A 26,168-nucleotide genomic window follows, 5' to 3' on the forward strand; every position below is an offset into this window, starting at 1 on the left:
TGGTTTCTCTTCCAAAGTGAAAGTCATAGCTATGCCTTGTTCTCTCAACTTCTGATGTTGTATGTCAACCCATCTGCGAGTACAAGACAAAACTGGTGCCATCAAAGTATCTAAATCCACGACCTTGGGCTCATTCCAATCTAACCTTATTGTTTTGCTTTCTCGATCATAGGAAGACTAGATATGTCTACCACTGTCCTGAGCTTGGTCGGCCACTCTGTAAATCCTGCATTTCCTGATGAAATCCAAAGGCAATCTCGAATGCATTTTCCGTTTCACTTCAAGATCATCTAAGAGATTCATCATAAAATCTTCTATTTGGTACTCATGCCTAAACTTTCTGTCGACTGTCTCCTCTAAATGTCCATGTGGATCAAAGCTTTCTCTCAAAGCAAAAGATGGAAAAGAATACAAGGCTAACTCCTTCTCAGCGTCATCCATGGCTAAAGCATTAGGACATACCTCAACTAAATTGCCCAAAATAATGGGTACTGGAACTCCATTCTGATGTCTGTGTCTGAATGCCTTCACATATGCTGCCAACTGTCTCGTTACTTCAAGTAACACAATTCTGTCTATCGGATATCTCGGCAACATGTATGGAGGTAAAGGACATCCATGCACCCTAATATAAGTGAACTTGGGAAACTGAATGAACCAAGCACCGTACCTCTTTATGAATTCCTGTGCATCCTGAGATAACCTGTTGTGAATTCCACCTTGCAACGTCCTTGTGATGTGCATCGTGAAGGTATCATTAACTAACTTATAGTTGCTCCCTGGCGGATGATGCAAGTAGGCATAGGAATCACAAGCTCTGACCTCGCCGGGTCCTCTTCCAATCACTCCTCTGTGAGGTAGTCCTGCGTACTCAACACTCCTGATCAAGGCATAGATGACGTATGAATTCATGTGGAAGGACTTAGTAGCCTTGAGTCTCCTCAACTGTACGTCCAAGCAATGGCTAATCATCCTAGCCCAATGTATCGTACCCTTTCCCTGAACAATCACCTGGATGAAGTAGAACATCCACTTCTCAAAATAGAAGGCATGAGGGGCTCCTGTAACTCGGTTGAGCATGGTAATCAAATCTCTGTACTCCTCCTGGAAATCAATCCTGTGCGGTGTGTTCGGGACCTTGCTCAGACGGGGACGACTCTTGAGTAACCAGTTCTTATTGATTATGCTTAGACAAGCATCTGGATCATCTTCGTACATTGACCTAGCTCCTTCTAAGCTCTTATATATCATGTCCCTGTGCTCTGGAAGATGGAAAGCTTCACTTATAGCTTCCTCTGAAAGGTACGCCAAAGTGTTTCCCTCTTTGGACACGATCGTTCTGGACTGTGGATCATAGTGACGAGCACACTCGATCATCAACTCATGGCACTGAACAGCTGGAGGAAAGCCGGCCGCCTTAATGATGCCACTCTTGATTATTCTCCGGGCGACAGGTGATGGCTTGCCAATGTAAGGGACCTCTCGAAACTTCTTCGTGCTGAAGTTACCCAAGTTTGTATCTCCAATGTTGCTCCACTTCGACACGATCTTGGTCTCCACTTCTTCGGTCTTTTGATCTTCTTTCATGAGAGCTGAACGACTGGTGGATGCTCCCGCCTTCGGGGTCGCCATACCTACACAACATTTCATAATGAGAAGCTAGATTTTGCAATAAATAACATAGATTAGAGAATAAATTTTAGGAAACTTCATGATAAGTCTTTGAGTTATCATTTCCTAAAACAAAACGATTGAGCTAGGAATTCAAAATTCAAAATTCAAAATTCAAAATTATGACGATTAACGTTCAAAATTAAAGCAATAAAGCAAAAATCGCCATACCTCAACGAAAGAGCTAACTCTAGAATGCAAAATGAATAAAAATTCGCCTAGGCAAAATTGACGTTAGATAGCTTCGATGTGATCTTCAAATCAACGTTCCTCCTTATCAATTTCGCCACCCTTCAAGTATTTGACGTGATCTCTAATGCATTTGACAAATTCGCCACCTTTGGTATGTCCTTGACGTGATCTTCTCTAAATGATCGATCCTTTGTCAATTCGCCCAAGTGAAAACTAGGTTCGCACTCCTCAAACACAATTCGCACTTTCTCCTTCAAGATCGCATGTAAGAGATGATAAATGATGATGTGAAAATGACAATCTTCATCTCCCCTTTATAGGCGCTTCTCACCATAATTACCTTAGGCCGACTTGTGTAAAAATAAGGCAATTTAAATGCTTTTTAAATAAATAATAAAGGCCGACCTCTAAAATACCAAGCGCTCCTTTTGATTCTTTATTAATTTAATAATTAATTATTAAATGCCTTCATTTTTAATTAATAAATTCGATTTTTCTCACAAGGCAAAAAAAAAATTAATTAATTAATACCATGCGCTATTTTAAATGCTCTTAATTGAATTTTTTAATTTATTGATTTTCCTAGCATTTAAAATAAATTCAAAGAAATGTGTTTGAGTGCTAAAATTTGAAAATGAAATATACATACCTCATCGCCCTGGTCCCTGACTGAGGGACAGGAGCGATCCATCAATTTGGTCTTGATCTTTGCATTTTGACGTCCAAAGTCTTCATCTCCACGTTCCAATCGACATTTTAGCTGGGTCCTTCAAGTTTGATTGACTTGTTTGTGCGAAGGAATGTCTTTAAGTGTGATATCGCCCTGGTCCCTTGGAGAGGGACAGGAGCGATCCTTGTCTTCTAGCTTGAAATTCATCGTTTTTGATTCTAACTCTTCGTTCATTGCCTTCCAAATGGCGTTTTAGACCCTTTGCAACTTGTTTTGCTATGATCTTCGAAGGATAATAGGTGTTTCGGCACATATCGCCCTGGTCCCTTGGAGAGGGACAGGAGCGATCCTCATAACTTCTCCTTGACCTTTGTAAATTCGAGCCTCAATCATCTTTGTGAAGGACAAACAATGCTATTCTTTCATTCCACTTTCATTTCGCTTGAGTTCCATAAGGCATTTAGACGTTTGGAAGGATCATCGCCCTTGTCCCTTGGAAAGGGACAGGAGCGATCTTGAAGCTCTAGCTAAAACGCATCATCCTTCAACCTTGGTTCCTTGTTTATTGCCTTTTAAAGGACGTCCTTGATCTTGCGTGAACTCGCCTTGACATGCATTTGAAGGAAAATGAAGGATCCTATGCAAATCGCTCTGGTCCCTTCCTGAGGGACAAGAGCGATATAGTCTCTTTGTTCAATTTGATGATCATTTAACGTTTAACCCTGTTGCATATCACCTTGTTATGATGCCTTAGACCTTGTGTGATCCGCAAAAACCTTGACCTCACGTGATTTTTGAGAGATTAGCAAATATAATAGATATCGCTCTGGTCCCTTGGAGAGGGACAGGAGCGATCCTTGTGTCCTTGGTCAAATTTGCGAACTTTTGATCTTGGTTCTTTGTTCATCACGTTCCATATAGCATCTTTGACGTTGCCTATCCTTGCCTTGTCTTGGTTTTGAGGGAACATGGGTATTTTAATAAAAATCGCTCTGGTCCTTGTCCAAAGGACAGGAGCGATATAGGCCTTTTGCACAAATTGGTAGCATTTTAACGTTCAACACCTTGGTATATGACCTTCAAAGGACACCTTGAACCTTTTACGACCTTGTAAAACATTAACTTAACTTGATTTTGCATGAATTGGCCAATATATTTAATATCGCTCTGGTCCCTTCCTGAGGGACAGGAGCGAACTGGGGGTCTTGATGTAATTCGTTCAATGTTGACGACCCTTGATGCTTTGTGCTTGATGGAGATGCCTTAAGACGTCCTTGCCACCTTGTTCTCCGTCTTGAAGTGGTTTGAACTTGGAGGAATAGCAATATAATCATTATATCGCCCTGGTCCCTTGGAGAGGGACAGGAGCGATCCTGGCCTTATGGGCTTCATTTCACTTTATCATCTTCGAAAACTATCTTCAACGGATTCGTAATGTGCCATTCCATTCACCCATGCCTTGGGGTCCATTCAAATTGAGCAAGAAAATCATCTAAAGTAAAAATCGCTCTGGTCCCTGCCTGAGGGACAGGAGCGAACTTAGGTATTTAGGTCCCTTGTTGATGTTTGATAATCTTCAATTTGTCTTCAATGGGTTCAACTCACCTCCTTTCTTGCCTTCAAACTTATAACTTGCTTGATTTCTGCCGGAATTTTGCCTTATGAAGAACTTCGCTCTGGTCCCTGGGAGAGGGACGGGAGCTACAAAGAATTTCACCCTGGTCCCTGACTGAGGGACAGGAGCGATTTTGGCATTCTGGGTCATTCTCCTTCACGAAGGCACCTCAAGTTATATTCATTTGGTAAAACATATCTCCTTGGACCTCTTCAAATCGTCAAATCATTAAAATCCTGCAAGGACAAAGCAATATTTGATTTGTAGCTCCGGTCCTTCACTGAGGGACAGGAGCGATTTTGCTCTTACAGGCCAAAATAACATGATTTCACAAGTTTAATCAATTCACGAGGCAAAAACAAATCATTTCAAATGCCTAGGATCAAAAATCAAAAAGGTCAAAATTTGGTCAAAATTAGTCAATTGGACAAAATTCACATTTCACCTTCAACACTTAGACAAATTTAAGCTCTGCACTCAAAATAATTCCAATTGAAAATAGACCATTTTGGCGAAATCATTGCATTCAAAATTTGCATTCTTACAAAAGACGCTCAAAAGCTCTCAAAATTGACTGGATTCTGGCCTGAAAAGACGGCAATTAAAACCCTAAGGCTTGACCCTAAATCCAGACAACTAACTGACTAACAAAACCCTAAAAGCGAAGCGAAAAGCGAGCGAAAAACGAGCAAAAAAGAGGGGGTCCCCATTTCAAATGGGGCGATGTGTGAAATGGTCACAACACCGTCCAATAAACTGCCTTTGGAAAACACATATGGCTCTACCTAATTGAATCACTAGAAGCCCCATTGAAGGCAACACTAAACTCAATCAAGGCAAAAGATGATGGTTAAGTCTCTTTGCATGCCATCGGACTTCATTGCTCATCCACCGATATTGTGCGCACACTAGATGGTTAAGTATGAACAACTAATATATCTCAAGTTGTTGATGTAGAGGCAACCACAATCTCCAAATCTACTAATGTCTTAGAAGCATCAAGAAAAATCTCTACATCACCTTGACGAGCAAAATTTTTCCAATCTTCAAATGTTGCAATTGTATCACAATGGTATCATCAGAATTCATCAATAAGACCTCCCATCACAAAATCATCTAGGAATGGAGATTCATTGATGTAACCAAACATCTCCCAACTTATGGTCCATATGTCACAGGGGTACTCACTATGAGTGGTGAACATTATGGTGTTGATATCAGCATTAGATAGAATTAATCATAACATATAATCAATCTAATCCTTCCATACAATTTTTTGCCAATAGGTACTGGGTTCAAACATTAGTCCATAATTAATTGGCAAGAGTTTGATCCACCTAAAATGCTTCAGAATTCGTCTCAACAAGAGTTGAAGTTCCATCTATCCAATGTGATTATTGCAGGATGTTTTTAATAACCATATTAACTCCTCAAAATAGATTAATAAATCAAACCAGCATGCAAAATAAGAGTACTCCCCCAAAGTTGGATAATTATATTAATTCATGGAGTAAAATATTCAATAAATAAAACCCCCAACAAAGATTTGTTAGTTTATCATTAGTGCATATTTGCATAAACCCCCTGAACAAGTAGAAGATGGCACTTTATAATTAGTGTAATACAAGTCTATTTTGAAGGTGCACAAAGAAGTCCCAAGAAACTTGTTTAAAAATATGCACAAATAGCATGATAAGCAAAAACAAAGTACATCATATAGGAGAATGTGGAACCAACTTTTCAATGCTTATAAGATTTAAGAACCTGAAATTTTGAAAATGGAGCCAAAAAAATTGTCCATTCACATGAAAGTGTCTATAAAAGCCCAGTAACATATGAAGAAATATAACAAAAGAATATTCTTACAACTTTGAAGAAATATTCTAGCACTGTGCAAATGTTGGTTAGTCCAATTCTGGCCTGTCACAAGCTATTCTCAATTTACACCATACACTATATGTCAAAGAAAAACATAGTCCACTCCTTTTCCTTATATCAACTTACACAATTGAAAGTTCCCACATAATATGTAGCACCCCCTTTATGGAATTTTCATAAATCAAAAGACAAAAATATCCCATATAAATGTGTTTAAACAAAAAGTTAGCACTTAATTTAAGGAGAGCCTAAAGTGGTGCAAATAGAACAAAGGTTTTTACCTTTGTTAATTCAATTATGGTGTAACGATTTAATAGATAAGAGAGCCTTTGAATTGAGGTACACATAGGAAATGCAAATCTTAGTGAATGTGTAGCACCAATGATGAGAGTGTACAAAGAATGCCACTTATCATTGAAATTGCTACCAACTAAATAGATACCAGCAGCTGGTTAATGCAATTACCACCAAATGCAGTTCTAAAATTCAACCTCAGCCATAAAAAAGAAAGCCATGGCCAAATGAAGATAACCAGTGCCTAATAGCCAAAGTAGGATAACTTTTTCTTGTGTCAAAGATAGTCAAACAAGTCAAAATTCATTTCTCAGACCTTGCGAGCACAATGGCAATGTCAAAAATTGCTTAGAATGCTCTGAAATCAAATTCTGGCACAAAAAGTTAACGCTGTAAATGATGTTCAATTTACATTCAATATCTAAGTTATATTCTATTATCTAATTTTGGTATTATTCTTATTGTATATATCTGACTATATTCTTCCTTGTGACAGATGAGAGGAACATTTAATATTTTCTATATCCTATCTCACGAATGCCACTTACTATAAGTATATGACAAACAGGGCACGATCAAGCAATGCCTTGATCGGTCATGACCAATCAAGACATTACTTGATCGTGTCTTATTGTTAATACTAATAAACTTCATGTTACGTAAATGTCAATCAGTGTGGAGTATAACCGATAATTATCGGTGTTAACCAATCGCTACCACCCGATAGTATATCGGTGGCTGTCAATGCTAACAGCCGATAGTTATCGGTGTGTTAGCCTTGACAACCGATAGCATTGACAGCCACCGATATACTATCGGTGTAGACTAACACACCGATAACTATCGGTGACTAACATAACACTACCCGATATGCATTCGATATATACTATATGCACCCCGATATAATATGCAACCCGATAATATATTAATCGGAGTCATCATTATGTTAGATCGATATTCATCTAGATACAAGATTCATTAGATAGATGAACATGAGAATGATGCATAGTATGATTTAATCAATAGTTTGGTCATATACAAATATAGAATGACTATCAAGGATGATTCAATTGCTTGATGGTTTTATCATAGTTATCGATATGATAAATGATTGAATGAGAGACTTCATTTATCTCTCATTCAATCATTTATCTTACCGAAGCTATTATGCATTAACAAACGCAAACCCCTGTTCCCATTGGTAAGCTTCCACTTTTCAAATCTACACAAACCAACAACTGATTGTAGCTATTTTGATTGTTATGGACACAATAATGAGCTTAGAATAGCTCCACCATTCATCAAAAATGACAAAAATTTAGATCTACATGCTGATATTACATAGAAAAAGACTACCCCAATGACCTCATGGCTCTGATGCTAGGATAGAATTTGTTAGAAACAACAAGTCTACCCAAGACCTAATGCCTATGAGCTAATAACAAATCTAGATGAATAGAATAACCATATTCAATATTCAATATAATGGAGCATAGTTAAAAAAAAAGTAAAATACATATTCAATGGAGAGAGGTGAAACTAGTAAAATGAGGGATTCAGCCTATAGGAAAGCCATTTCTGAACAAAGATTGAAAAATACCTTTCTTATTCCTAAAACAGGTTATCCATCTCATAAAAGATGTTCTTGGTTAGTATGGTTTAGGAAACAATGGCTGCATAGGGACTACTTGTCCATAGCTGCAGACTTTCAACACAGAGTTAGAGGAAAAAGTAGCACACAAGAACCACCTTTGAATGGATAGTGAACTAGGTGTTTTCTTCCTGGAAAGAAAATGTTGTGATGGAACCTTCTATTGATATTGAGGAGTACATGGAGTTGAACGTTGAGAAAGACAGTAACATCAGAGATAAAATCCTCAATTTGAGGTAAGAAATTGAAGCTGTTTATGACCAGAATGAGGAACTTGCCAGCTTCTATCAGGACATGGCAAAATATATCCAAGGCCTCAATGTCATCCACAAGGGGTGAAGTGTACCTATTGCAAGGATCTACACTTTCCCAAACCTTACAGAGTGAAAGATCCCCACCTAAAATCTGATCTGATTTTGCTGTTTGTTTCAAAACTTAATCTTTGACCAGCAATAAGGACGATTGAATTTTGTTTGGTTTTTGAATTGTTTCTATTTTTTGTGTTTTTTATGCCTTGTATGGAAATGAATGCAAGAAATACAATGAAAGAATTGACTGAAATAGAATTTTATGTTCTGAAAAATTTTAACAGCAACTATAAAAGCAAATTTTGGAAGTTTCATTAACTAGAGAAAACAAAGTTGCATGCTAGGTGGTCCCACGCCTAGCCTGGAATGAAGGTTTTATTGATAATTTGCAAAAATAATAGCTTCCAATGCAATTCAACTCCTCCAATGAGGTTTATTCACCATAATAATAATTATCTAAAACAAATTGATGATCAGACAGGAGATCTGAAGCTTATTCCAAAAACTTGCCAGGAGACTCCACCCAAATTGCTTCCAAAACCCTTCTAATTAGCTGATTGCTTTCAAATGTGCTGAGATTTGTCCAAATTGATTGCCAAATTATCTTAGCTATGCCCTGACAATGATTTTACCAACAATTACTGCTTCAAAGACCCTCCCAATTATTTATTTGAATCTCCAGGCAGCTAAGGATGGTACGGCTGCCCTAGGAAGGGTACGGCTGACCAAAAAATGCTACAAATCTGCTGGAAAGTGCCAACAAACCGCCCAGATCTGAGTATTAGCCTCTGAAATTGCAGAATAATCACACATACCCTCTGAAAATGGTCCTCTAGACCTGGTTTGAAGGTTTCCCTGAGTGCTGACTTGATAGAAATGGCTGGGGTTTCGTCCAACATGCCCAAAATTGAAGGATTTCGTCTCCAATTTGGTCTCCAAACCTGCTGTACCTGCTATGGCAGCAAATTGCAGAGCAAAATAATAAAAAATCTCCAAAAACATAATGCCCAGATTTGCACATACAAGCTTCCTGATGCCTCCCAAACCTAATTCGAACTTCCTCTTGCATCTAGAAGATTCCAATGGAATCTTAGGTTCTCATAAAGGTACGTCCAATAGAGGGGTCAGCTCATCATTAAAAGTGGGGCCACCTTTTAATAATATGTTCCTTAGGAATATGAGCCAAGAGGTGCATATAAAGTCATTTTAAAACAACTTATAACCTAACTTTTTCTATTTTTAGAAAAAGTGTCCTTTTTATAACTTTATATTATAAAGTTTATTAGTCCACCAAAGTCATAAAATTGACAAAGTCTTGGTCCCCTTTGGCTGGCTAACCAACTCATCTCCAAACACAGAACTTCACCTGTGGAGATGGGTAACAGGTGAATCTCCAACTCTGTCAAGTCACTGAGAAAGTGGGGGCATTACACAGAGGAGGGTTTTACAGCTGTTTTTTGAAGTACTCAGGTTGAACTGGAAGTGTAATTTACATGGGGTGGCAGCATATAGTTGAAAAGAGAAGATGAGGCGAAGTCTTCAGAGCCTGTGACACCGAGAACCTCTCAAACTCAATGCAAGTAGCCCTAACCCCTCTTCTTCTAGCCCCCTATTGTGAAGAATGTGTTATAGATTGGTTGAAAGAAGTATCATGCCTATGTGGTGTCCATCCAGTGCCTGTTGTTTTGTGTTATACAACAGATCTTGTTAGTGGAAGTATAGTTTACATGGGATGGCAACATATAGTTAAAAGGAGAAGATGAGGCAAAGTCTTCAGAGCCTATGACAACGAGAACCTCTCAAACTCAACGCAAGTACCTGTAGACCCTCTTCTTCTAGCCCTCCTGTGAAGAATGTGTTATAGAATGATTGAAAGAAGTATCATGCCTATGCAGTGTCCATCCAGTGCCTGTTGTTTTGTGTTATGTGACAGGTCTTGTTACTGGATGGGTTAATCCATAAACCAAGGGGATGACTATGTGTAGTTTTATCTTTTAATGCAAGCCAGGTAACAGTTGTAGGTAGCTTTTAGATTTACAATTTTTAAGAATCCCAATTTTGTGTTATGGAACCCAGTTATAGTTACACTCCTACTTAAAGTTCTTGTATGGCAATTGCAGTAACAGTTTTTGTAAAAGATTTTTCATTTTTCAATACCAAAAGCTTATAGAATTATGATTTTTCCTATTTTAGGATGATTATATATTTGCCCCATGTAATTGGGTATACCACTTTGTATCTAGAAAACTTATGCTTTTGCAAGAGTGAGGGCCCCAATAGTTCCCTCGTTTTAACAATTAAAGATAAAAGTTGAAAAGAATTATTTGTAGATATAAATCATGTTTAAAAATGTGACGTGTAAATGGAAAAGCATTAAGCTATTATATGGTAAGATGCATTTTTTGAATCACTCTTGAGCAGGCAACACTAACCAGCTTTCAATAATAGATTCAAATGATGTATTATAGTAAACAGTTGCAATTTTTGCATCCTTATTGTGATCATATTTGTGTGCATAAAACAATGAGTATGGTATAAACGTTCAATTGGCTCTTCTTTGTAGATGCTGTGCAACAAGTACATTGGAAAATGGGTCCAAACATAACAATCTCTTTTGGAAAATGGGTCCAAATTGTGGCACATACAAGATCTGACAGGAAATATAATTTCTCAAGAAGAAATTTATTAAAGAAATCAATCCAACAATAGAAAGGAACAACTTTGGTTTCCCAAGACTTCACCAACAGCAGCATCCTTCAATGTTCAGGTGGCTCCAGATTCAGGCAAGTCAGTAAGGATAGACCAACATTTTCTCTCAATTATCAGAGATTTAGACATATATCATCATAGGTCCAACTATTTTCCTGGTTTGAAAAATAAAAACATGATTACTTCTTTCGATCAGAATAGTTGCTACTCCTGCAGTTTAGACAGGAAGATGGTATGTAATTTTCTATGAAGATTCTGTAGTTTTAAACAGAAATCCTTTCCACATGTCTTAGAATTTCAGATTGCTAGGAACCAATTTCTTATTTTTATAGGTTAAGACAAGATCTCAAAAGACATTGTCCGTAACTCAAAATTCACTTGCAAGTTCTTGATTCCCTCCTTTGTTAAGAATAAAAAAGAGTCAAGCAATCTGATATCTGTTGAAAAATATGTTATGTTCTAATCCTTCAAAACAAATTTCACAATGAAAATGTGTTCATGACAAAACTAGGTCAGAAGTCTGGAAGTGGAGATACAGATTCAAGACGTAAATGCATTCTCATACTGCAGAAGCAAAAGAATATCTCTTTAAATAATGTGATCCTGGAGTTGAATCCTGCAATCATAACCATAAGGAACAGACACACAGACACATATATTCAAACTTCCAATTATTAAGGTTAGACAAGATCACATCATATTCATATATTACCAATAATATCATACAAGCACAATAAGGTTTGGAGGAAGAAACATGATAGGTCTGCCCAAAGCCATTTCTACAATAAGCCCAAGAGTGGATGTCTGCCAGAGCCCTCTTTGCTTAGTTAGTGGGCTGCTTGTACCTGCTTTCTCTATCAATGTCTCATCCACCTAAAGACAAGTGCCATCTTGCAGAGTTGGGTGGAAGTCGTAAGAGAGGTTTCTTGGCTCTTCTATGTAAGTGCCCTCTTATTCCTAAAAGCCAATCATATGGTCACCTCTAGGGCGGCCTACTTACATAACCCTCTTATAACCCACCTCTTACACCCTGGGCCCTTCCTACAAGATGGGTTTCAGACAATCAAGCATATCTTTATTCTATCATATGAACATACGCTTAAGCATTATCTATTATGCATAAGCAACATGTATATACATACCACAATTGATTGTTAGAAGGAAAGTGCTGAGGAAGGCAGATCTGATATAATATCAGTCTATTGTATTATGTCTGAGTAGAAGATAAATTCCTTTGGTGTATATGTTCTTCAACTTCTATGAGCCAATCCTAGACTTATGCGCTCTTATGCTGAATGCTTCAATCTTCCTTGGTAATCGTATTTGTTTACTGAATATGCTTTGATCTGATCTTACTTGACTGATTAGATGATGCTGATTAATATATACATTCTGAGTATGCAAACTCTGACTAGATTGAATGCTTAATGATTCTTCCTCCTTCCTTCCTTCCACTTGCCAAATGTTCTTCTATCCTTTATATCTTAATGCTTTCATATGAAGAGATGTATCTTTTTGAAAAGTGATATCCATTTGAAAAGACACACCCTTTTGTTAACACATTCCTCTATGGTTAATCGCATCTTTTCTTTTCCTTTAATTGCTACCCTGAAGTTCTCCCTAACCACTGCATTATGCATCCTAATTGCTACCTTTTTTAACTCTGTATATTAATTAGACAATCCTTTGCAACATTATCTCATTAAGTTATTTGTTGTGTGTTACTTTCCAGCTCTCACTTGATGGGACGATTTACAGAGATCTTTATTTGTAATAAACATTAAATTTGACTCCATTTTATCATTGACTATTGAGATTGCTGTTATTGATTTATATCAACTTCAATGCCACGTCTTTCGTATTACTGTCATGATGAGAATTGATCACCTTCTTACGTACTATCGCTACTTTTAAACCTATTTTAATCTGCATATTAGTTTCACATAGATTGCTGCCCTAGTTTTCTGTAATCGCAGCTTATTCTTCGTTTTTTATGATGCCCACAGATAATCACACCCTTACCTCTTATATATGCACCCTTAGTCTTCATTCAAGGGAAGTCGGCCCTGTACGAAATTGGGTCAAATTTGTTTTAAATATCAACAGGTTGGCTAGCCTGGATAAACTCAGTCGGCCGCTTGTAATTTTTTAATACTTCCTTTGTGTATAAAATGCCACCATGGTGAGGGGCATGACAATTGCATGCTTTGATTTTAATCCCTGAAGCTTAATTTAAAGAAGAATACTTTATCTTTGTGCCTTCATTGAATATATTTACACAGAAAAACCAGCAAGCTGGTGCTAGTGTCAGTTGCAAATTACTTTCCTTCGATAATTACTGAATATAAAAAAGCTTCACAAAGCCTTCATGTTTTGTGCCTTAGCTGATGTTAGGAATATTTCAAGTCATTACAGCTCATTTTCAATGATGGATCCATCTTTGCAATAAAAGATTACCTAAAAATTGGGATTTGAAAGAGTCAATTCACTCTCCTAGACAGCATTATTTAATAATTTATCATTGAGTTAGAGGACATCTAATACATTCAGGATAATCTAGCTTGTTAGCATGTCCAATTTGACTTTTTATTTACAAAATTTGCATCATTTAATAATATTTTTCCTTTCACAAAAAACAGACCTTCAGGTTTTTCCAGTTCCTTGAGTGAAAATGATTTAGAGATTGTGTAGTTCCACAAATTGAAATCTAGCTCATGAGAACCACTAATTTGAGTGCAACAAATATTGCATAAGCAAGGTAAGCACATCTCAAGATTCGATTCATATCAAAATTGCATACACGTCTATTGCACTAAAAACAATGCCCCATTTACAACATTAAAGTAAATATCATTAATGACTACTTCCAGAATACATATGCATAATCTACTCTAAAAGATTAATTATGGGTCTGATTTACCTTGCCCATTGTATGAGCAGCTCCTCCACCCTGTCCAGGCAACTTCAGAGTCAATTTCCATGCACAACTAATAAAGCGGGAAATTTGGAATGTAATGTAAGAATAATCGCACCATCCATAAGAATAAAATAATAAATGCATTAATATATGTACTTAGCACTTTAAGTAACTACCTTAAGAACATTCATGGAAGAATCCACTTCATCTGCTCCATCCAATGCTATATCAATATGATTGACATCATTTAAGTCTACCTGTTATCCACGGAGTAGTATCATTTAGAGTGAAAAAATACTGCACAAAATAGAAAGCTACAAACATAATTGGAAATTTGAAGAGTATAAATACCATGTGTACTCCAATTGGAATATAATAATAACTAGACAAGTTCCATAACACAAGAGAACTAAAAGGGATAAAATAAGTTAAGTAAAAATTCCCTTAAGAAAAGGCAATTTGGAGATAGATGAGAATTCGACGTACTGTTTTCACACCGAATTGTCGAGCAAGAACCCGTGATTGATAGGTCGCTCCTACTCCAATAACATTCTTCAACTGAACCAGATAGTGATACAAGTTTAGATGAATTTGTTATTTGATGTATAGTCAAAATATTTACACTATTATAATGTGCATACTATAAATAAACTAACTTATACTGTCCCAAATTCTAATAGGAAATACATACAAAAACTTTAATATAAGCAAACAAATAAATAAAGTAAATTACTCGTACATAAATGTCAACCTGCATTAGCTATGCATCCCTAAATTAAAAGGACAAAAACTGGGTGCAATGAACCCTATTATAATTCATTCACCATATCTAAAGCATTGGAAAGATATTGAAGCACCGAGAATTTTTTAGAATATATGTTTATAATTTGACAACTGTAGCTTATATTTCTGAACTGGGATTTTTATAGCAATGAATAGGAGATCCCATATTTCAGGGTAGACCAAATGCAAACTGGCATTCGATATATAGTGTCAATGGCAATTAGTTTCCAAACAGCACTTCTTTAGCTGGAAGTATGATTTGATATGATTTAAAAGCATCCACCTCATATCCTATTGGTGGCAATGATATATATACATCAGGAACTTTGGAGCAACTGTAAAGAATCTGCAATGAAGTATGCCCTAAGATAGAAAATGCCGTCTCATGCGAATATGATTCTTTAGATATAGATGCAAAATGAAATATCAAATATATTTTTCTTGTTGCTTATGCTAGATAAGAATCTCATTGCAGTTACTAAATTCATGTCTGCAATAATCTGTCATGTACTTGCATTCCTCTACTCTATCATCTATCATGCATGAATTTAAAACAATTTGTATGTTTAATATTATCATAGAAATTTAGACAGTAAATTTTGTCTTCCCACATCTTTTAATATTGACAGCATATGAAAAATATCCCAGCCATACAATTCATTAAAATTGAATAAAAAATTCATAAATGATTACATTCTACCTTTCCTTGTTGAATAAGCTTGCCTAATTCTTCAATTGCCATTGATGCTGTGCTACCAGTCCCAAGACCAACCACCATTCCAGGTTTGATAAGTTCCATAGCTTTCTTTGCAACAGCACGCTTCAAGCTGTCTTGTAATACTGGCTGATTTGCTAAATGACAATAGAAGTTAAAATTTACTTCAGTATATATAGAAGCAACAAAATATTCCCAAATGCCAAAAACACCAATTTCTTGTGTGGTCTATCTCTAGAAAAAGAATACATTAATCAACATCTAGGAACAAACTGATTCCAAAGAAAAACAAATGAGGGAACCAGAAAATATCTAATCTTAGTCACCAGTATCCAGTTTGGACAGAAAATAGAGAAAAATGCTAAAATATCACAGTAGCAATGTATCATTACCATGGCAAAGAATCAAAAGTATAGATGACCACAGAATCTGAAACCATGAAATGCTAAAGCCTTTGCATTACCAATATTGTCACAAATCTAAAAGTGCCATAATGCCCTGAATAAACCACACAGCTTGGATCCGATGACAGAATGAAACCTCCCATGATTCATCCCCCTCCACTACTCTTACTAATTTATTTTTAACAGGGGCAACTCCCTGAACCCTTGGGTCAAGATTTCCCATTATCACTTTGTAAAGTCCCAAGATACTTTTGGGATCCCTTTCTCCCATTATGTTTGCCTGAGCACCTTCTCTACCATTTTGTAGGCTGCCTAAGAGGGGGAAATAATTTGTCAAGAATCATAACCATAGTAGCATTCCATTTACACAGCATTGACATGGCATCACAAAAGTGTAGATGGAATTTAATTATCTAGGTTTAGAATGGGAAAATTCAATTAAGGTCTGAGGAACTTTCGTCTCGTCTACGGGAGCTGGTTAAAGTTTCAAGTATTTCAAAAAAGATGGTTGAATCCTTGCCTGTTGAGGCACATGTGCCAATGTTACCACCAACAGTCAGATTGATATAATTATTCATTTCCTTTTACACTACAAGATGCATTTCTGTTAAACAAATTATAGAATAGGGTTAGCTTATGAAAATCCACACATTTTACACCCAGATTTCACTTTGAGAATGTTGACATACAATTGCACAAGTTACATGGAGAGATTTTTTACAGCAGGACAAGTTACATGGAGAGATTAATTCTTCTTTGCTGGCCTTGATGCCAAAAGAAGCCCAAGCTGCACGTATAGAGAGATACAGAACTAATTAGCTCTGGAATACATCCTATAAAGTTATCACAAAGTTAATCAATTTTAATGGTGAAAATGAAATCAGTCACTCTCAATTTGCAGATGACATGCTATTATTAGGGAGGGCCTCTCCTCAGATTGCAGAAGATTTGTCAGCACTCTAAAGTAATTCTCCAAAGCTACAAACAATAAAATCAGTAATCTACTTGTCCAAGGGGTTGAGCTTAACTGGTTAAAACACTGGGACCCAAGTTCAATTCCCAATAGGGACATCTGAAGTGGAATTCTAAGCTGTGACTCTTGGCCTTCCATAGGATGGGGAAGGTCTTGGGGTCAATCTAATCAAACATAATAATAATAATAATAATTCAAAGATATGTAATGGGGATGGGGCCCCCTACTGTGTCCCCATTGGTTCATAGCTCCAGTCAAAAGCTATTCAGGCTTCGGCCAATTACCGATCAAAAAAAAAAATCAGTAATCTACTTCTCCCACTCTCTTCAAAGATAAGCTGAAAAAAATTCTAGAACTCTTGGTTTTAAGGTTAGTAATGCTCAAACCTTCACTCATCTTGGGGTGCATATCTCTTTCATTAAACTCGATACACAGGTTTGGAAGAAAATTCTTGATAAAATGAAATTAGACTCAGCAATTGGTCAAATTGCTGGCTGACACCACCTGCTGGTCCTGCTCATAAACACTGTTTTAGTTACCCTCCCCATTTATCAAATGAGTATTCTATGTGCCCCTATAGGAAATTCATATGGAAAGGGGGCAGACAGGACAGCGAAAGAAACTACCACTTGTTCAAATGGGAGCACATTATTAAAAGCAAGAAGGAAGGAGGACATGGCTTGAAAGCATTCTTGACCATTGAAAAAATTTGGCTGCCAAATTTTAACAGAAAATGGTTGTTGCCAAAAGAAATGATGGGCCAACATAGTTCTAAAATTACAACCCCCACCGCCTCTTTTAAGAGGGGCATGGGAGGGTACCACCCCCACAACCCCTTTGGGAGCTGCGTAGTGGGTGTTAATCCCACGTCATTTTTCATTTTTTTAATGTTTTTCTAAATACAAAAAAAAGTATTATAATTTTTATTTTATTTTTAAATTAATAAAACAAAAAACATACCCCTGACCACCTTAGCCCCACTCAAATGCCACCTCAGCTGGTGGAGCCACCCAGCAGCCACCAGAGAGAGACCCCTCACCAATTGCATTTTCATTTTATGCAGATAACTTCAAAGACCTGTATTTTTCTCATCCAAACACGTTTTCTAGTGAAATTATTTTTATTCAAGGTAATTTTTCATGCTCTATCTGGTGATTTTCAATTTGATATACAATTTTTTTTTAAATTCATAGATTATCAAAGGTTGCATAGTTCCCATTTTTGGAGCTTCAAAGGGCTTGTTTGGGCACGTATGTGAAAAATAAATTGAATGAATGATTCAATAATCGGATGATTACATTGAACGATATACACATGTATATATAGAAGTTACAAGACGATGTTCTATAATTAGAACATAACATTAAAGTAAAAGATTAAAGAGCTAAAAGCTAATTAACTAAAAAGAAAAAGCTAAATGCTAAATAAAGCTTGAAAGCTAATTAACTAAAAAGTTAAATGCTAAATAAAGCTTAAAAGCTAATTAACTAAAAAGAAAAAGCTAAATGCTAAATAAAGCTTAAAAGCTAATTAATTAAAAAGAAAAAGCTAAATGCTAAATAAAGCTTAAAAGCTAATTAACTAAAAAGCTAAATGACCATTAAACAAGGAACTAAATATAGGTGACTAAAATATAATTAAATATTCTAATACCCTCCCTTAATGGTCATTCTATCTACTAACTACCCTACAAAAGACACGGCAAGTCTTTTGATCACAAATGAAAAGAACACTCTGTGGCGGTGGAGACTCTTCTGGATCTGAAAAGTGTTAATGGCCAAGAATACCAAAAGCCATCCAAGCTAATGTAGCCTTCACACGCGAATTAGAGATCTGGCACACACGAATTACTGAAGCCTGAAACAATGATTTTGAGGAAAAAATCAGCAAACCTTTTTGCAAAAGAGTACCAACTCCAAAACTAACTGCAAGATACCACGGTTGCAGATGTTCACCCTGGCAGGTGCGGCCCAAACTAACTGCAACAAAGCACAATTTTGAGGAAAAAAACGTCAAACCTTGAAACAGGAACCCTCGAAAAGAGAATTTACGATTTTGAGGAGAAAATTGAAAAACCAAGAAATCTGAGGTTACAAATCATCGTTTTTGTGGAAAAAAACGATAAAACCCAGATAATTAAAATCTTACGTGAATATCGCAGATTACAGATGAGATAATTTTTAAGGGAAAATTATAAACCTGCGAACAATTTTTGAGGAAAAAATCGTGAAAACCCTCCCATGATTTTTTGTGGAAAAAATCAGAAAACCGACAGACAATTTTTCAGGAAAAAATCATGAAAACCCTAGGACCTGTAAGACGAGGTCTGGCCTAAATCAATCTGATCAAGGCAACGATATTCAGATATCGTGAACATGCACTGTTTCCAGGTGTTGTGACAGTTGTTGAACTTCTGTCTATGTTCCAACATGATGTTAGTCAAAGATGCCATCACAAAAATGGAGGTTGAACGAGGTCAACCTAGTGAAAGCATGAGACAGAAGAATCTGATTCAAAAATCAGAATAGAAGCAGCTGCACAAAGAAATCTGAAACCTTGGAGGAGAATTCTGGCACAAATTCCAAGGCAAATTCACTGGCACAAAATTTGAGGCACGGAAAATGAGGCAACCAAAAAATATGAGATCAACCCAAAAAAGCTCTCGAAAAACCCACCAAGAATCTAAAATCAGAATACAGATCCGACAACCCAAAAATAGAGGCACGAAAAACGATGCACCCAGAAAAATCTGACGATGACTCAATTGAGGTCTTGAAAAACCCACCAAGAATCTGCAAGCAAAATAAAATTTCGACTTAAACTGAAGGGTCAAACCCCTAGTCGAAAATTGCAAAAACCCTAGGAAAATTTTCAACCTGCAAAAAAAACTCCAGGTTGCAGACCCGAAAATCCCCAGAACGCTAAAAAAAACATGAACTGCTACCCAGCACAAAGAAATTCTCCCACGAACCAAAAACCTTCAAAACCTTCAAAAAGCCTTCAAAAAAGCAAAATCATTTTTTTATAAAAAAACAATAAAAAAAAATCTGGAAAATATTCCAGAAAGAAGGCCATGAATTTTTATTAAAAAATTCGCCAAACTTTAAAGAATCCCATCGACCCACTCTAATACCATGAAAAATAAATTGAATGAATGATTCAATAATCGGATGATTACATTGAACAATATACACATGTATATATAGAGGTTACAAGACGATGTTCTATAATTAGAACATAACATTAAAGTAAAAGATTAAAAAGCTAAAAGCTAAATTAAGCTTAAAAGCTAATTAACTAAAAAGAAAAAAGCTAAATGCTAAAAAAAGCTTGAAAGCTAATTAACTAAAAAGCTAAATGCCAAATAAAGCTTAAAAGCTAATTAACTAAAAAGAAAAAGCTAAATACTAAATAAAGCTTGAAAGCTAATTAACTAAAAAGCTAAATGCTAAATAAAGCTTAAAAGCTAATTAACTAAAAAGAAAAAGCTAAATGCTAAATAAAGCTTAAAAGCTAATTAATTAAAAAGAAAAAGCTAAATGCTAAATAAAGCTTAAAAGCTAATTAACTAAAAAGCTAAATGACCATTAAACAAGAAACTAAATATAGGTGACTAAAATATAATTAAATATTCTAATAGTATGTACTCCTTTACAGATCCCATTATTTTTACCTACCTAATTTTTTGAGCACTATGCAGCAGTGTAGTTATTTTTTTATGAATGTATTTTAGAAATATGATTTCAAAATATGCGCCCTTTTGATTTCAAAATATGCCTCTTTTAAAGTATTTGTAAACATATGTCATCAAATCCAACTTGTAAAAATTGTAATGCACTAATATAAAGTGCCACATCATTGTATAACCATTGGTAATTTATTTCTTGAAAGATGGAGGGTTTAATCTTTAAGCTTTTTGTTATTTTTTGAGGTTTGTAAGGTATGCTAGCTCTATGTCTTCTTTGTTCACCTCATAACATAAATTGCAATCGTCCTTTTGACAACCTAGGTAAGAAATGAAAAAAAGTACATATGTCTATAAATGCACTCATATAATGAGCAAAAACTGATTTGTGTTCCTAGGGGAGAATTTTGCACATCTATTGTGCCTCTTTTGTACTTGCACTAGGTTATAAAGTGCCATGGAGGGTTATGTAGTGCCATGTGGGATTGTATAGTGCCTTGGGTTTTGCCATCACACCCTTGTTAAGTGAGTGTCCCTCCATGAAAATAACGAATCCTAGAGATTCTTGCCTCATGCATGTGTGACTTGGTTTGTGCATGCCCTTTTTAGTGTTTCTAGCAGTGTTACAAGACTCGAACTCGGCTTGGACTTGGCAAGCTGATTTTTGACTCAAACTTGGACTCGGCGCCTAGACTCGGTACAAAAACTCGGCCAAGACTCGGCAAATTGAAAAACCCAAGAAATTCAAAGATTTTTAAGGATTTAAAACTTGTTTCATGCATCAAATCTTAAAGACATAATAATCTCATCAAATAGAATAAAAATTACTAGATCTATGTATAGACTACACAAGGTTGATTGAAGACAATCATGTGCAGATGACAACTTCTTCACAGGTTCAATCTCTGAAATCAACCAACACAATTTTCAAACAGAAAGTGTAAAATGACACCAAATCCCTTATTCATGACTCTTTGTAAATTCTGATTTGCCCTCATGCACCAATGGGGTTCATGCATGCCTAATACAATGCTTACCAGAATTAATCAGGTGCACATGAATGAGATATTGAAACTTTTTGCATGTATTAGATTTAGGATATCATATCTCAATTCTGTGTTTATTCTACTGTTTATACCTTACCTAACTATGCTGCTACTGGAAAAGATTGATTGGGCTACAAGTTATGCATCTTCAAATTTGAATTCAAGACATTCTTTTCCAGATGTGTAGCACTGAAATCTTGCAATTTTTGATTGACATTTTACTTCCACAAGATAGCATTCAGTAGATTACATATTGTAATACTAATTTTGTCCCATCCATTTAGAGACTTTCTATGTTGGCAGATACAATATCCTCACTCAAGAGTCAAGATATGCCATCCTCCATATTCAATAACTATCTGGATTGGACATTGGATACAGCTCATGATCTGATAACGTCATCTATAACACATGTTAAGAATTGAAAATAAAATTTCCATGGCTAAAAATTAGCTCTAAAATCTTCTGTGCGACAGACTCTTACCCTCAGGACTTGGCGAGTCTGCCGAGTCCAACAGACTCGACCAGACTAGGCCAAGTCCGAGTCCAGCGTCATCTGGACTCTGCAAAGTCGACTCGGCTCGGGACTCGCAGAGTATGGACCCAGCTCAGGACTCGCAGAGTCTTGTAACTATGGTTTCTAGTATATCATATCGGACCTGATGTTGCTTCTATATTCTCTTGCACACGTGGCACACTTCAATTGATCAGTCAATTCCTTTTCCTTGTCAGCATTAAGGGTGGTATGATCACATGGTTATGCCAATGCTTCTTTGGTTTCAGTGGAGCAGTAGAGAAACCTTCTACATTTTCAATCAATCAGTATTTGTGAAATACTGGTAATTATGTAGAACACCATGCACATTTAGTGGTGTACTACAAGTCACTTGTGTAGTGTTTTTGTGCTCCTTTGATCATAGTAGTATCTACATCTTCAACTTCACAAAGTGTTTTTGCCTTCATGCCATCTGTGTATTCATGGCTAAGTAGTGTACTTGATGTCTCTCATGCAATGTCACCATAAGACTCTAGAAAATAACAACCTTCTCCATTGCAGGTTGACTTTGATCATTTTCATCGGTTTTACTCTATCTAACCAACCAAAACATTGAAGGCATTCAGAATCCCTAGACTCAAACATTATAAATAGACTATTCTAAATACTATTTTTATCAATCCACCATAAATTTTCAATAGAATCAATAGATCCCTCACTGGCAAAATAACTAACCACCTTCTATGCAGGTTTTATATAATTCCAAGCTAAACATCTAGTCCCTATTGCTGCAGATTCCACTCTTTTGTCCAACCCCTCTCAGTTTGTCCTGTTGCCCAGACCATCTAATGTACAGTTCATAGAATATAATCCTCAACAACATTTATTTGAAACCATGTAAAATCATTTTCAAGACATTTTCATTAAAGAGGTTCCCCAAACTTCCAAGTAATCTGCAAAGATTTGATTGTTTATAAAGTGTCAAAGCAAGCATCTTGTGTGGTCTCATTTTGATTGTTTGTATAGTGTCAAATCAAGACCTTTTTATGAGGGCATATAGCCCTAAAAGATGTTTTGTGTCAATAACGACACAGCATTTTGTGTGGTCTCATTTTGCTTCTGAAAATCCCATTTATAACCATCCAATTGAGCTGCACATTAGTGATATTGCAACCTTTAAGATTTATGGCAATCTGCCTTGTTTTGCTTGAATCATAGCATTTACTATTGTAAATCCATCAACCACCTATGGCATACATTTGTATAATTATTTGTGATTGTGACAATAGAATTCAAAGTTGAGATCAGGATAGAAATTTAAACTTTTAACTATTGTTCTCACCCTCTCTTTCATTTTGCTGTGACCACAATACTCTTGCAATAAAATTCAAAAGGAAAAGAAAACTTCAAGTTCAAGAATTAACAATAACTATTATCAGATTGAATATAAAGACCATAAAAATAGAAAAAGTTGGCAATTCACCTGTCAAAATCACAAAAATTAGTTGACACCCTTCAAATGGAAGGAAGCAAAAGAAGATCCTTCGAAAGAAAATTTACAAAAAAAGGAAATACCTCAGGATATGAAACAATTGTTGGTTGAGCCATATGGAGAATCCATTAAGAGAAAATATGCAACGCAAGGAGGAAAATTGTGATATGCTAGAAACAAAACAAGTCTTTTTTAGGGAATTTGGGCTTCTGCTATGGTCATGTTCAAATAAAAGAGAATCCCTTAACTTTGAAGAAAATGATTCAACTACAATGGTAACTATTTTTGAGAAAAAGCTAAACAACTAAAACCTCCATCTAAAAGAAAAGGTAGAAAACTAGAAGTTATATCTCTGTAGTAATATACTCGAAAAGTTAATTAAGAAGCATTAATTAATGGTAAGTTTAAATGTGATTCACTAACGCATCTCTTGGATAATGGTAAGAACGTAAGTTGCAGCTTCCATCCTTACTTAAGTGAAGGATACGCTAAAAGAAATGTTTTCTAACTTTTCTTGTATTCGTTCTTCTGTGAGTAGAGCAATTTCTGAAGAAGTTTTTCTTTGATCTCCTCCTTTGGTTGATTATCTTTGTTAGAATTTTATAGGAATTCGATAGACAGTCTATTTTTATCCTTTTTTCAAAATAAGAAACAATAACAGTAAAAAAACCTCAATAACATATTTTCCCTTAACACGTTAGTTTTGTCCTTCTTGTCAGCTAATTGAATAAAAAAAAATATTATAGCATACAATATGACGCTGAACAAAAGTACACACAAATTTGAATTTGTGCAAGATTTTGGGAGGAAGGTCCCACCTTGGTTGCCACAAAAATTGACGAGACAATCATTAATTCAAAGGTTGCGACAAGATTAACAAACTATACATAATAATTCGATGTGTTTAGAAGCAGGAGGCTGAGTTCTATCTCAGTATAGAGGGTTTTTTTTTCCTCATTTATTTGTCAATTAGGTAAGTTCAACGGTCAAGCTACCCATAAATGCAGATGAATATTTGCAACTGACCTAAAGGCAAGTAATGTGACGTCTGCCCGAGTTGTTGCAGTTGTCTATAAAGAAATTTTTTAACTAAATAGAAGCATCAACACGCTATTTATTCAGCTTCCTAAGTTTAAAGAAGCATTTGACACGATCAAATGGATGATCTTAAGTGGCAAATCATCAGAGATTTCATAGCGTGGCGCAAGATCAAAATCTCTGGGCGACATTTTAAGTGTTAAAAATGGGTAAAACTCTGCATCCAACTCTTAGTGGAGATACCCTAACTAGTGACTTGCTAATTTGACAGAAGAAGAAAAAAATATGATATTTGAAAATTACAGAAAGGCAACCGTGGGAAGGAATTTTTTCCAAAAAAAGAGAGTTTTTACAATCAACTTAGAGCATGCTGGCCACTTTTGGTCTATTTTTTTCCGCCAAGCTTGAAAAAGCCTGTTTTCAGTGTATGTTCAAAAACAAACATTGATAGCACCTAATCAAAGTGAAAAAAGTTACTAAGTTGCTAACCTATCTATAACCAATCTAGACCACGTTTGAGATACAATAACAGAAAAGGTGTCTCCTCTGACCAATAGCATATAAAGACAGAAAAGCAATAAACATGAAATGTATAGAAAATAATCACACAGAAACAAAATTCAATGAAAACCCCAAAAGCAGTTCCCACACTTCTCTGAAACTATGGACTGTAATCATGGCTCTTTACACAACTTATCTTCAACTAACTCTACAGAAATACGAATTGCATTGACAAATTCGCATACCCACTTTCTTTGAAGAAGGCAAAATGCGATTTTCTATGGTAAATCAACGAGAAAAACAGATAAATACAATATTGTGGATGAAATTATGATAAAAGTGAAGAACGCTAAATGTTTAGCAGGGGCTTAAAATTAATACTTGCTGAAGCAGCAAACACGATGTTCCTGTGCCTTATTCTCTTGTATCCTCCCAAGGAGTAGGAAACCTTGGGCATTTTAACGCCTGAGGACTCTCCATCCGCTGAATGTTTTATTGAAATTATCCGATTACAAACAAGTGAATCTTTCATTGCAGCGGCCATTGCCATTGCTCTCTTTTACAATCCCAGGAAGAATATGAAAAGCTTGTCTAGAATATGGATGAAGGAACAAATGACGCAGTGGTCAAGAGGCGCAGCGAAGACAGATCATGAAAAAGAAAAAGAGGAGATGAGGCTGAAGTCACGCTCTACTAAACTTTATATTAATAAACTAGTCACATGAGCTAAAAAGGAATTAATAGCTTATCATTATTGATAGGCGAGGCATATTCTCGTTCTTAATTTTATTTTTGAAACACCCGGCTTCCAAGATTCTTTGTATCGCGTATCCAGATTCCAAAGATCCAATTCGCAAAAATTATAGGGACGATCTTAAAATTTTGATGTTAAGAGTTTACTCCGGAAGATCCCAAGTTTGTCTTAACATGAGGCTAACAAAAGCACAATCGTAAGTTCAACGTATGTTGACTAACACCGTTTCTTGTTTCGATGGGGATGTGATGTGCCACGTGTTCCTATGAAGTTTGTCTAACATGAAGTTGGGTGCCGGTGGAGCGGAGGAGATTGCTACGATGTTACATTTTGGGAATGGTGAAGTAACTATTATATATATTTAGTATTGCTGATA

At 36.0% G+C, this 26,168-nt stretch overlaps 1 protein-coding gene across 2 annotated transcripts in view; it reads right to left on the reverse strand.

Annotated features, from left to right (window-relative positions):
- LOC131039131 (uncharacterized) overlaps window positions 1–25,834 on the reverse strand; it is a 52,946-nt gene extending 27,112 nt beyond the window's left edge. Inside the window, exons 1-5 of one of the 2 annotated variants that reach the window (XM_057971788.2) lie at window positions 25,420–25,834; window positions 15,389–15,540; window positions 14,392–14,463; window positions 14,082–14,162; window positions 13,909–13,938 (exon numbers count right to left, since the gene is read on the reverse strand). In XM_057971788.2, the coding sequence (XP_057827771.1) occupies window positions 13,909–13,938; window positions 14,082–14,162; window positions 14,392–14,463; window positions 15,389–15,540; window positions 25,420–25,588 (504 nt within the window). In that variant the 5' untranslated portion in view covers window positions 25,589–25,834. The remainder of the gene's footprint in view (window positions 1–13,908; window positions 13,939–14,081; window positions 14,163–14,391; window positions 14,464–15,388; window positions 15,541–25,419) is intronic. The other variant, XM_057971786.2, reaches the window with a different exon arrangement.
- Between the last annotated feature and the right edge of the window lie 334 nt (window positions 25,835–26,168).

This window comes from Cryptomeria japonica, chromosome 10, assembly GCF_030272615.1.
Source record: "Cryptomeria japonica chromosome 10, Sugi_1.0, whole genome shotgun sequence".
Taxonomy (NCBI): Eukaryota; Viridiplantae; Streptophyta; class Pinopsida; order Cupressales; family Cupressaceae; genus Cryptomeria; species Cryptomeria japonica.